The sequence below is a fragment of the Vipera ursinii genome, assembly GCF_947247035.1.
Source record: "Vipera ursinii genome assembly, chromosome: 2".
NCBI classification, from domain to species: Eukaryota; Metazoa; Chordata; class Lepidosauria; order Squamata; family Viperidae; genus Vipera; species Vipera ursinii.
Window position 1 is genome coordinate 173532956 of NC_139513.1, and position 14204 is coordinate 173547159.

At 39.3% G+C, this 14204-nt stretch overlaps 1 protein-coding gene across 1 annotated transcript in view; it reads right to left on the reverse strand.

Moving 5' to 3' along the window:
* KIF17 (kinesin family member 17) overlaps positions 1-11712 on the reverse strand; it is a gene marked incomplete at both ends in the record, with an annotated part of 38017 nt that extends 26305 nt beyond the window's left edge. Inside the window, 5 exons of the mRNA XM_083351596.1 lie at positions 777-1229; positions 2328-2517; positions 5032-5133; positions 6821-6967; positions 11482-11712. Coding sequence (XP_083207722.1) covers positions 777-1229; positions 2328-2517; positions 5032-5133; positions 6821-6967; positions 11482-11712 — 1123 coding nt within the window. The remainder of the gene's footprint in view (positions 1-776; positions 1230-2327; positions 2518-5031; positions 5134-6820; positions 6968-11481) is intronic.
* Between the last annotated feature and the right edge of the window lie 2492 nt (positions 11713-14204).

Consider the following 14204-nt stretch of genomic DNA (forward strand, 5'->3'; position numbering starts at 1 on the left):
ATGCAATATACACAAAGCAACTCTAGTACACATTTTAAGATTATCCTCACTGGGAATTCTTTATTGGTTAGATGTTATTATTAGAGTGAACTAATTTCTTGGGAAAAAATTAAAGTTGAAACAAGCTAAAGGATTACTGAACTATATTCCAAAAATTGGGATTTATCAATGTATGAAGGTCTTTAGATAAATTGTGCCTGGATATCTGTGTAAAAAGTATTACATTTGTGTAGCAGATTCTAAATGTTGGTTCAATGTAATTTGTTGAATTAGCTTTCTTTTGATAGAATGGCAAGATCAGGATAATATCATTTGATTTGATTTTTTTTCTTGCAGATATCAAGGATGGAAATCTGAGGCTTTTTTACAAGCAGCACACTTTCTATAAGTTGAAAACAAAACAATTAAAAAGAATTGTCCCTGGAAATAAATAAAAAAAATATACCCACAAAAATTTTCCATTTTGTTCCTTTGGGGCCCTTGCATCTCTAGTCATTGAATGCAACTTGTGCAAACATGTTCTTAATTCTTCCTTTCACTTGTCAGACAACTAACGGGAAAGTGAACAGTGTCCCTGCTTTATAATAATGCCATGGATGTCATTGTTGAAGAAGATAAACTCTTTTTCAAGCAAACAACCCAAGGAACTAACACAACAGATAGGACCTTGGTGCTCTCTAAGATTAGTTCTTTTTTTGCAGACATTTCATTACCCAAACTAGGTAACATCATTAGTATTAAGACAAATGTACCATCACCATCTAAGTGGGCCCTACCTTGTAAGTTATTCAGGTTCATCTGCTGAGCCAAGATAGCTCTCAAATGCTTGATCTCCTCCTGGTACTCCCTCAGGAGAGCATCTTTAGGGTCCTCATTGATGCGAGGCTTGTTGCGGATGTTCTTGGCTCGGTGGGCGTAGCGCAAACTGCTAAGAGTCTCATCATAATTGTTGTCAGCAGGAGACAAGCATGCCACCATAAGTGTCTTGGTGTTACCTCCAAGAGAGTCCTGCAGCACCCGAGTCAGTTTGGAGTCTCGGTAAGGGACATGCCTGCATCTTCCATCTGCCAGGGCTGAGATCACATTGCCAAGGGCTGAGAGAGACAGGTTGATTTTGGTGGCCTCTTTGAGGCGCTCACCAACAGCTCCAGTTTTGGACTGCCTCTCACTCCCAGCAAGGTCTACCAGATTGAGCTTTGAAGCCCTCAGATGATCTTGACCTCTCTCATCTGTATAAAAAGAATGAATCTGGGGTGATCAAAGTTCTTGAAAGAGAAAGTAGCTCCTAAATTGTACGTTATACAGTAGTCTTAACCAATCTGACATCATTCAGATTACCTGGGATTGCATCTCCCAGACTTCCCAACCAATAAGGCTGTTAGCTCATCTGTTACAGTCCAACCTCATCCAACACGTGTCAGATTCAGAAAATCTGCTCTAAAATGTAAGGAATGCATACTTCCTCTGCCAGTGATAAGAAAATTATTTCTGTTCATTTCAGATGTCAGAAAGTATATCTGCAGGCATTTCAAAAACTGAACCATGTGTATCACATTTACTCAAGGCTAAAATAAGATGATAATAAAGTGATGAAGCATTTGAATGGACTAATACACTCCATTCCTCCATTACAGTGTTCCTCTACATTAAAATGTATAAGACAAATGGTTTTATTTAATTTATTTTAAATATTTATATGGCTGTCCAACTCAACCACTTTGGGAGGTGTAGAACAAAAATGAACATTAAACAAGATTAAAATAATGCTACATGTCATTAAAAATAACTCATGTGTAAAATAGCAAACTGAACAGCTTGCACTAAAAAAAATTAAGCTAAAATATGATGTAGTTTGCTTGGTAACACAAGATCAGCCAAAGTGATTTTGGTTTAGTGTTATATGTGAATTAGGTTTTCATTAGTTGTTCAACAAACTACTGGTCTGATTAAAATAAATTTTGCCTTAACTATGTGAAACCAATGATAACCTGGCTAGGAATAAATAACATGAAGCAGCTATGCACAATCTTCTATGACAGTATAAGAGAATCGGGAGCATGATTTTAAGATTTGTTGTCAAATGAAAGATTTCATAGGTTCCACTATGCAACATCTTTACCGGTAGCTGTTATTGCTTAGAAGAAAACCGTCTTGAGACAGCCCAACCTTTATACAACATCCACAGATCAATTGTGGAACACAATTTCATTTTCACAGGAATTAAATTTTCTTTTGATTCTTTTCTCCCTGCTTCACCAGCAGAGATCCAGAAATCTGCTTTATGCTATCCCAACCCACCGCCTTACCCATCTACATTTCATTTTTACCTACAACGTAGATTTCCATATTGATGGTGAAGACAGAATGGGAACGCGAGGAGTCCTTGTTCATCAAGGTATAGCCCACTGCACGATTTTTCCAGCCTGTCTCCATGATGCGCTCACACTGCGCGATACTATGTACTGTGTGCTGTGAAAGACCCTTCACATACACCCCTTTCTCTGGATGCTCTTTCAGCTGCAAGGAGGGTCATTAGAGCAACAATTACAATGAAGGCTGCAGAGAACTGTATAGACTAAGGAAATGGCCAGAAGCTCTGTTTCATCAAGTGTCAGGGCAGTAATAAGGTGTCCAGGCAATTGATTATTTTGGATCCAGAATACAATAAGCACAAAGGGATTTAAGCTTTATTGTTAGCTCAAGCATAACATAAAAAAGAATACTTACCAAACAAGATGATACCCAAAGGGTGTCCAGTTTTCACAGTACTACAGTACTGGGTTTCACGTGGAAGCCCCCAACAAACAATAACAACTCTACAATTTTTATCAAAACTTGGCAGTCATGGTCCTGCTATGGTAAGGAGACTGCAGGACCTGACTTTGACTGGCTGACACATAATTCTGGGATGGGAATTGAAAGTCTGAGACTTTCATTGTGGGAAAAGCTTTGAAACTACATGAAGATCCCGCCTCTTCACCTTTGTTCAGTGAGCAAGAATGAAAAGCAAGCAGGCTACCTCAGAATGAGCTCTAAACTTCTGGATTAACTCTAATATGAAGGAGAACCAAAGCATGTCACTAAACTCCTCAAAATAACAATGGTTGTCCACACTGCCCCTATGTGCTCAAGGTGTAATCAACCAGAAGGAAGGTCTTGAATATACAATACAGGTGGTCCTTGAGTTACGAGTGTAATGGAGCTGCCCATTCCACTCGTAACTCGAAAACTTTTGGGAGGGAATCTTGTACCTCGAATGAGATCACTCCCTTGCTCGTTAAAGACGCACATGGCTTGTTAAGTGAACATGAGGTATCTCAGGGTGGAGAAGGCCATGGAGGGCCTAGTGATGGAACAGGCCCCCAAGGCCTTCCTGACCCACTAAGATACCTCATGCTTCCCTCTTCCTTTCTGCCACGCCAGACTCACTGTGAAAAGATCCGTCTCCTCTCTGCCATGGTTCCTATTGCCACCCGGATTTGAGGCTGGGGGATGCTTCCATGGCCCTCTGGCAGCCCGATCCAGGCACCAGAGGGCTTCTCCAGGCCACTGCCGCCCAGATCTGAGGCTGGGGGACATTTCCGCGGCCCTCCTGTGGCACAATCTGGGTGCCGGAGGCCTTCTCTGGTCCATTGCCACCTGGAAACGAGCCGCTGGAGGGCCATGGAAGTGTCTCCCGGACTCAGATCCGGGTGGCAGTGGCCTGGAGAAAGTGTCGGTGCCAGGATCGGGCCACCAGAGGTCCGTGGAAGCATCCCCCGGCCTCGGATCCAGGTGGCAGCAGCCAGAAGAAGGCATCCAGCAGCCAGACTGCCATCCCTTGGCTTCAGTTCCATTCTCTGTTGCAGAGAACAGAGACCTAAACTACCATGAGATCACACGAGATCAGTAGCGTAAGATCTCGCCCCACTGATCTCACATGATCTTGTGTTACTTTAGGCCTCCATTCTCTGTGAATGCCTGGAGCAGCCAAGAAAACAAAGGATCTTGATCTTCGCAAGGTGAGTATTGAAGGCCTGGTGCCTAGGGAGACCCGGGAATGGGGGTGGGGGTGGGGAGGGAGAGAATAACCAGGGTGAATGTTGCAATGCCACTGCGGTTGCTCGTAAAGGCGAACGACTGCCGTGGTGCTGCCACATTCATAATTTCGGGACTTGCTCGTAAGCACTAGGTGGTGCTTATCGTGTAACTTCGAATGAGCATTAAGTGAACGTTGTACAGTGTAGTATATTGAATGCCCTGCTACTGAGTATCCAAAGGGATAATTCCTCCTTTATATAATTTTATTAAAAAGTTTAAAAACAAAGGCACAAACTAATACAAACTAAGATAATGTAAGAAAAAGAAAAAGAAATCAAAGAAAATGCTAACAGTGCAAGATAGAAAAAGTAAAAGAAAAGTGGAAAAGAAAGAAAAAAGATACAAAGAAATGGTTTCTGATCTTCTTTACAGCAGTTACAAGTACAATTGTAGATTTACCTCTTCCTCTAAGATACATCATGACTCTTCTTTCTATATATCCTCTAAACGTCTAAAGCATAAGTTCATTTTTTTTGTTTTATGCAACAAGTCTATAAGGTGTTTCTAGTCAACAATAAACATAGATACTGTAATATCTTTTCTCTAACCAACACGTCAATCTTTCCATATCAGCAAGTTGTTTTATCTTCACTAACCATTTCTCCATTCTGAGAAACTAGACTTGAACATAGACATGCAGAAATTTGACCCATCTTGATTTTAACTGATGGGGAGATGGCAGAACCCAGAATGTTCAAGAATTTGTCTCTTCAGAATTGAGAAATGGATTACTCTAATTTATTGCTTAATTCAATGTGTTACTTATTGGGCTAACAACCTGTCCTATTTTTTATTTCACGTCGCTAATAAATTTTTCATTGTATTATAACATATATTCTTGACAGTTTCTTTTGCTCACACTGAATTGTCAGAGCTTAAATTTCTGGCAATTGTTGGGATGTTTGACTTACTTCATACTAAGTTCTTGCCCTGTTAGTCTGTTGTCCTCACCTCCAGTTTCTGCTTGGTGTTTGGACCCAGGAGGTCTCTGATTTCTTCATTATAGATCTCTAGGTAAGAGGCTCTCACCAAAAACTTGGTGTTTTCTGCACACTATGAAAATAAAATGGAAAAATATTTCTTAGATTTCCAGTCTGAGAATTTATTTAGTGGGGGCAGGGAGATTTATTTCCCATAGGTACATAGATTGTAACTGAATTGTTGTACTCCAACACTCTGCAACTACCAACACAGCATGTTAAGGAAATGGCTTATAAATACACCATCATTAATACTACTTTCTTATTTATTCATTACTTAGTCCAGTAATGCCAGGGCAACATACATTATCATTACCTTCTAGAATATGTTAGCTCACACTGTGTGTGAACGCATGTTTGGAGAAAATGTTTTAAAGGAATCTTTTTTTTATTGAAAAGTTTTACAGTACATTTTATCTTTAACAATTGCCCCTCCCTCCACCCACCCCTACCTAACCCTCCCTATCCCTCCCCCCCATTCCCCCCTCCCCCCCCCCCCGACTTCCCAGAGCTAAGTACAAGGTATAAAAACAAAGGAATCTTGAAAACAGTTGATATAGTTTGAACCTCCCAATGACTAATACAAAATCAGAATGTACCATCAAAATACATTGTAGGGAGGAGATTCACTTATAAGAGCTCTTTTGCTATCATTGGAAAGATATCATCATATCTTTAGTCACCATTTACTTCTAGAATTTTAATTACTTATTTTGTGTAGTGAACCCTTCTGCAAGCCTAGTCCAAGGTGCCTGAAACAGAAAATCTAATTTCAAAAAAAATGTATGAATAAAATAGTAAAAATTATTTGGAAATGCACAAAAATATATGGGAAATATGTTTTAATAAGTTGAAGGTCATTCACAATCTCTCAAGATGTAGTCCTTAAAATTTTGAAAATAAAGAATAGCATCCACTGAGAATAAAATATGGAATACATGTCAAATAATAAAATATAAAGAGGATATCTCATGTGAACTAACACAAATCAAAACCTTTTAGGAAAATTTCTTATACATGAATAGATGTTATATAAGAGCATGGTATAACATTTTTTGTTAGTGCTCTTTCAATAAGATCTGTGCAAATTTTCTTGATAGAAGTTATAGCTAAAACGGCTCGTTGAAGTGTATCACCATACCATGATTATTAGTTTGAGATTTGTTTCTAATTTATGTTATCACAAATATCACTCCTCAGCATATTATAGTTATTATACATATACAAATATATGTGTGCATGTGTACAGGCACAAACGCATAATGCCACTGTTGACTTTAGCAGAATTATATTCAGAGCCTTCTCTGCTGTATGAATGAGTTCAATCATATTTGAACATAGTCATATGAGTATCAGTAAGGAACATTATTAACAAATAACAGTCTTTTTAATAAAATGGAATTATATTAAATTTTACTAAATCTAACTCATGCTTGTGTTGTTCAGGATCTCTCTTTAATGTTTCTGCAGTGAAAGACTGGTAACAGCTATCTGTAAGAGAATAGGTAGACTGACTGGTCCATTAGATAGAAATGTATTTTAATATTATGCAGTGATGGAAATCAGCACACCCACAAGGAAATAAGAGCACATGAACCCACAGCAGCTAAACTATAATGGCTAAGATAAGACAATTTCTTAATGAGGCACACAAAGTTGTTGAACTGGAGTTTCTGGAAGAAGAAACACAGAAGAGCCAGTGGTTTAAACAACAACTAGATACTGTTTTGTACATTTTTTAAATTAATGATATACTGTACCTGCACACTCTCAAACAAATGTTCAAAGGCTCTGGGAATGATACCCCTCTGGGTAGGTGGGTCCTGAATCCCTTGCATGGTAAAGGATTTCCCACTGCCTGTCTGCCCATAGGCAAAAATGGTCCCATTATAGCCTTCTGTAACACCCTGAAAAAGAAGAAATCAATTAATCAAACAGAATAATAATAATCAAACAATTTGGACTTGTATGTTTCTACCTCAGTATCTGTCCTGTCTTACTGGATCCTCTTTCTAACAACCTAATCAGGAGCACGCTTGCGTGACTAAACTTGTCCAAGAGTTTCAGCAATCTCTTCTTATAGACACAGAAATAGAATCTGGAAATGGAAATTGAGAGGCCAACGTTCAGGCCCATTAACTAAGCATCTTTGGACAGGAGCTTCAACAAAAAGAAATATGCAAATTAATAGGGAAAGTATTCAGTGGTTTCCAGGAAAACACCGCCCAACTTCATGTAAATTCTGCAACTGACAAATTTTGAACAAGCAAAATACTATAGCTTGCTCCAACCTGGAATTGGAATTCTCATTGTCCTCCACAAGACTGCCCAAAATTCTATATAGGAGTAAGAGGTGAAGGAACGAGAGAGAGTGAGGGAAAACAACCTGATAATCTATTGGGGGTAAAGATGTAACATTTGCAGTCGTATTTCTATCTGGGAAGATAAATTAAAGGGGACTATTTCTAAGTATTCGTGCAAAAATGCTTTAAATGCGCATCCTGTTACAAACTAATGTGAAATATGGGGATTTTCATAAATATCATTTCTATATACTTAAAGCCTAAAAGACTTTTTAAAAATCTGAGTCAATAAATTATCACTTACTGGGACCACCCGACAGATGCATTGTCAAACTGTTCCTTCCAGGTAAATCATGAAACTAATGTTCATTTGCACAACAGACTTAATCCAATCTACAAATAACCTAATCAACATCTCCTTCCCAGTGATTCTAGCAGAATATAATCACTCAGATAGCTGATTTACATGATCAGGTTACTTTCGTATGACTAATCATTTCTTAAGTGCAAGAATGTACAACCATATCCTCTGCCAGCCTCCAGCCCACTGGGAAGGCAATCTCTGCTCATCTTTTTCAGTTACACATCAAAACCAGTGTTTTTCGGAACTTCCGGTTTGCCATCGCAGCGACCGCGCTCACTGAAAGGTGAGCTCCGTCTTCCACGTTCGATTTTGTTCCGCTGGGGGACCCTGGAAAGGGACGAAAGTTGCCCTGCAGGGGCGACGAATAAGGAGGGGATCCCCGCTTGATCATGGGAGGGTGGCAGCCCTTCCGCTTGATCTGGGGCAGACTTCCAAACTGGTGGAGGAAAGACCATCCATAGTAATATGGCTCGTCACTAAGCTGCAGACAGCCAAAGTCAAACTTACCATCAAGCACTTCTAAAGTCATGTGGATGAAACTGGGTGAGATCTGATATTCTCTTTAAGAACTTAAGTATTTTCTTTTCCTGTAAAAGCTGCCCAAAGTATCTTTTCCCCCTGTGAGGAGAGAGGGAGGGGAATTTCTACCCCAGCCTCTAAGAACAGCTGCAACTGACTACCCAGGGGAGTTAAAGCACTAAAAGAACAATTTTAATCTAATTGGATTTATATGTTTCTGAAACTTGGGGACGAAAAGTTTTCTTATTTTTAACTGGAGACTTTTGTTTTTATTTACAAAAAAGAAATAAAATTGGAAAAAGGATTATAAAAATTTTGGACTTAAAAACCTTTGAATGACATCAGTGACATCTTGTGGAGACGTTTGGTATTACAACTTGTTATTACCTAAAAGAGACTTGGCTTGAAGCCCAGACTTCCGATAAAACTCTTTCGAGCTTGATAGATAACACCTGTGAGAAACTCAGCTGTAAAGGGAATTTTTGGGTGGCATAACTGGCCTGCTTGAACTATGAATGTAAACCTTTACTGACTTTCACAGCTATAAGTGGGGAATTGCTTTCCTATTTCTTTATCTGAGGAACATTGGTTATTACATGAGATGATGAAATATTTTAGACTATAAAATCTTACTTGACAAACGACTTCTACTATAAACATCACCTATAATACATGAAATAGAGGTCCCATACCTAGTTATAAAACTATTTTTAACATCTGATTTTAAAGTCCTCAACTTAACACACTATTAAGAGAATATGGATAAAGACCAGGAAAAGATCCTTTCCATGTTGAAAGCAATAAATGAAACCATTATTTCAGCTTGTGACAAAATAAGATGCAACATAAAAGAACAAGATGCCAGCTTAGATATACAAACCCAAATTTTGACTACAACCAAAGAACAACGCAAATGATAACAGAAGTGAAACAATCAAATACTAAGACAGAGGACTCAATTGACCAACAAATACAGTTAATGGAAAATCCAGAAAAGGGAGTGACAACACTGAAAATGGAAAAGACTTTCTATATAAATCAGAAGAAATTTGAGGAGAAAGAAGAACAGATTGAATGGAAGATAAACATATCAGGACAATCATGGAGAATTGGAATAATAGGGAGACAATCTAATTAACACAAATGGGCTAGCACTTCCAAAAGAATGGTAACTAAATGGTCTCTCTTATTTCAAATAATATATATAATAATAGAGGGAGATCTATTTGATGATTTAAAAGCACTACCATGAAAGGCTAGTTGGCAAACGAAGAAAGCCAGAATAAGGCTGAAGAAAATTGGGGTTCTGATTTATTAGAGGGGATTTCATATTACTAATTAGATAGTTAAAGGGAGCAGTTGAGATAAGGGGAATTTTGGTCATTAAAGTTAAAATATTTGGAAATTAGTTGAAAACAAGGATTCTATTTGTTTAATTTTTTTTAATCCCATTTATATCCTGCCCTTCTCCGAAGACTCAGGGCGGCTTACAATCTAAAGCACAAATCAATGTGCTTAGCAATATTTAAATATTAGACCCCCCAATAAAAATATGAATATGTTTGATTTATTGATCAACCCAGACAATATATATAATGGCTTTGATTTATTGAAGGGAATACTGTATTATTAATTAGATGATTTAATATGGTGGGAAATAGATAACTTTTAAAAAAAAGAACAAGACTATACTCAAATAGATGTGTATTTTGAATATTAGATTCTGTTATGAATTGAGATAAGGGAAACTTTGGTTACTTAAAGCCTGGAAATTATAAATATCAAATGTTAAATTTGAATATTGATGGGAAACTAAAAATTGGGAAAAAACCAATAACAGAACATTGATTGTCTATAAAGATTGAATGTAAAAGTAATTAAGATATGTATAAGCTAAAATTTTATTGATAAATGTAATAATGATGTTTTTACTTAGTTGATATAATAAGAACTGTATTAGCTTAAATATGAGATAGTAGATATTAGGGGAAAAAGAGAGGAAATATTTGATGCTGTAATTTGAGATTTGTACTAAAGATTTTTGTATGTTATTGAACTATTGATTAACCCAGCCACCACGTTGCTTTTTAAATACCCAAATGTAAAATTAGAAAACTACCGGTAATAAAATCTTATTTAAAAAACACCCAGTGTTTTGTCATGTGACCCAGCACAAGCAGCTACCACATTGTATGATATTGTGTTTATATATTTATTTATTTTATTTATTTTATTACATTTATATACCGCCCTTTCCCGAAGGACTCAGGGCGGTTTACAGGGTAATTAAAAAACAAAGATACAAAAGTTAAAAACAGATTAAAAAAAATATATTCGTCCCTGCATAAGTAAAACCCCAGTTAAAATTAAGATTAAAACTAAAATTAAAATTATCATATATGTATATTTTATGAAATTTGTATGGCTGCTCAATTTATATTTTATGATTCTGGGCAGTGCACTCTAATAAAAAACAAGAATGGTCAAAATCTAACCCTAGATAATTTGGAACCTACATAACGAACCATAATCACATGTATAATTAAATCCGAGTTTGACAAGTAACTCACTCTCAAAGCAGAGTAAGTTCGTCTTGGCCTAATGCAATTATAAGCAGATGCCTTTACTCCCAATTAGTTATTGTGTTTGAGATCACTATTTTGGGAATAGAGAACCTTTCCTCTCTCCTGTTTTTTTTATAAGCTCTTGGGCTGGAATACAGTTACAGTATCACTGTAACACTAATCTGTTCCAAGCAGACACAATGGGCACTGCTTGTTTCTGCAATCATCAGTCTTTGGGAGGGATGCTCTGAGCTATCCAGCACTGAGTTATAAGGGAGAGGCCAGCTTCTTCAAACACTATATCTTTGGGGGTTTTAGAGATGATTGGGCAGGAGCTGACTGAGTTTAGGAGTATATGTGACACAATTGATCAGGGAAAGTCAATTTAACCTAAAACAAGCCAGGGACCATTTTAATTTAAAACTTTAATCCACAATTGGTTACCCCATTCTTAGCATAGTCAAGTATACTGTGCAGACCAGACATAATGTGGTTTCTGAACCACAGGTATAGCTTAAGATGTTGAGTGATCCCAGCCAATTTTAAACATATTAGTCCAATTTAAATCATATTAATCCAGCCACAATTTACCACGATCTGCTTATAACTGTAATATTTATAAACTGTAAGTAATTTGTCGGATACTAATAACACTGATCACTTTCACTCACCTCTATCACCGGGCAGGCAATTTCATTGTAGATCTGTTCCGTATTGTGGTTCATGTAATATGCCCCATCAAAAGTGAATTGTTTGGGAGGATCATCTTCAGCTGTAGGGTTCTGGATGAAGCACTGGCCACGGGCACTGTCCATATTAATTACTACCTTGCAGCCAAGCTGTTTTTCACGTTCATTCAAAGGGCGGCAACGCACAATCACTTTCACTGCTTCTGAGGCCATGGCCAAGACCCATGAATTCTGGCTTGTTGGGTCTCTCTCTCTCTCTCTCTGTGTGTGTGTGTGTGTGTGTGTGTGTGCACTAGGTCAAATTAATTCTAGAGCATGAAGTTCCTACTCACTTCTGTGGATGTCAGGAGATAAGTGACCAAAAAAGGGCAAGTTATAGGCAGCTGTTGTATTCAGATACAACTGGCCTTGGAAACTGGCTCATTTTGCCTGGCAGTATAAGCATTAGAAAACAAATACTTCCTTATGGGTACAGTCGATGCAAAGAGATGTGCCTGAAGCAATGAGCTTTCTAGAAAGAAGGCAGAACCACCAACATCAATTAAAAAGTGCCAGGGATGGGGGAAAAACCAAAGGCAATGTTGGGCCTGGATGGTAGAGGGGAATCTGAATGAAAGATGCAGTTGATTTTCCTTGGTCTTGCTGTGAGAGAGGTAGTGATATGCTACAGCAGAAGGTTCCAGGTTTCCATCTCCCACATAACTAGGCTGTGAATTTGTACAGATTCTGGGGACAGTTTTCTATGGGACACACCTAGAACCCACTTATGACCTCACAATACCTCCTAGAGATATAGAAGGCGAAGCGGTGAAACGGAGACATCCAGCAAATTATCTCCGCTTGTTTCATCCAAGGTTGATGCTGTAGCAGTGAAAGGAATACAGGGCCACTCCACCACTCTGAATGTAGTTGATCCAAAAACAGGCTTTCAAGCTCAGAAACTATCTACCTCTGCTGCCCACCCTCCCCCAAAAGGCCTCAGTGTTACTAGGCACTTTGAATTATGCCTGGATGGAAAGAGCACAGGGTTTCCATGGGGAAGCTGGCAAGAAATTAGGTGCTTTTCCTGATCAGTTTGATCCTAAGGATCGCTAAGCGCTGTGTCTTGGAAACAGGAACATGGGAAGATGCATTCAGTCAAGCAATGGTCCCATCTCAAGCCTGGTGCAATAGACCTAGCTCTTCCATCAACCCCTGCTCTGTGGTCAGAGAGTGAATGAAGAGTGTGAAGCTCACACTAAGCTTTGGGGCAGTGTCAGAAAAATGGCAGGAGACAAACACGCAAAAGGCACTTGTGCTAAGTCATGTTCCAGTAGCAAAGAAGTGCCCGGCAAGATATTTGTGTCTTGCATGTGGGACAGAAGGCAGGTGGCTGAAAACCACTTCACATCTACTGACCTGGGATGAACTGGAGGGGGGGGGGAAGGGGAAAGCAGAGTCTATAACCTATTTATTATTTGAATGAAAAGGGGCAGAATGATGAATGGATGGATGGATGGGGAAGCTGAGGAAAGTTTAGCGAGTGCAAGAAATATGGCATAAAGCAGAGATGCCCAGCAAAGTAGGAAGCTCAGGGAAGCAATGCTCCCCTTTAGAAGTGGGCAGAGCTTGCCATGCAAAAAGCCTGGCGGGGGGGGGGGAGAAAATGGGGCAGTGGTGGAGGGTAACACCCAGGGCGCGGCCTCTGACCCCGGACCTTCCTTCCGTGTGCCCGCCTCTCACCGTCCCTCCAAGGCGGGTCCTGGCTTGCCCGCCTGCACCCTCGCCCGGCGCCACCGACTTCCAGCTTCTGTTTGCAGCCTGCGGGGCTGCTGACGGTAGCGTCCCTGTTGCCTAGGTTACTAGGGAACATCGCTTAAGTCCCCGAGGCTGCTCAGAGGAGCAACGGGCAGGGAATGTCGCGCAATTACTCTGCTCGTTCTTGGGAGGAAAAACAGATTCCGTGAAACAAGCACAGAGGCGCACGTTAGGCTGTGGCAAAGCGAGGAAAAGATTTGTGGCACTTTTAAAGATTCTTAGCACTATAACGACATAAACACTTCAACGAGTTAGATACTTGGAGTATGATCCTGAGATACGAGAATATATACTCTCCTATACATATGCTTTTCCTATTATTACTTATAGTAATACCATCACAATCACGGGTTCACTCTTTTTCATTTTTTTGGGCGCTCCGTCGCATTCACAAGCCTTGTGCCTTGGCTGTTGGTAGTTGCTTTTTGGAATGGAAAGGGATATTCAAATTTTTGATGTACCCCAGATTAGAGCAAAAATAGACACATTCCGACTTTGTAACAAATTTATAGTACTAGTGCCAACTTGGTGTCCAAAGATTCAGAAGGCGCACACACACACACACACAATAAACCACGCTTTTTCTATTCAGTGGCGGTCTGGATTTTTGCAATCAAGGCCTGACGTCTAATATACGCCGGGGAGAAGCACCCCTGTGGGTCTCATCTGTTTCAATCATCATCCCTCAGTTTTCCACACACCTCTGTCTAACTTGACATGGGTGCTATAAAAAAAAACCTCTGCGACGAATATCTACATTAAACTGAGATTCACCCGTTATTTATTAAACTATGCAAGAGACACACCCCCCCCGGAGGATTATTTTGGGTAGCACACGTTGGTTGACTGGAAATCGGAACTCCTCATCTGGGGAGGCGGAGAGAGGGGGGGAAAAGCATTTCGGTGCA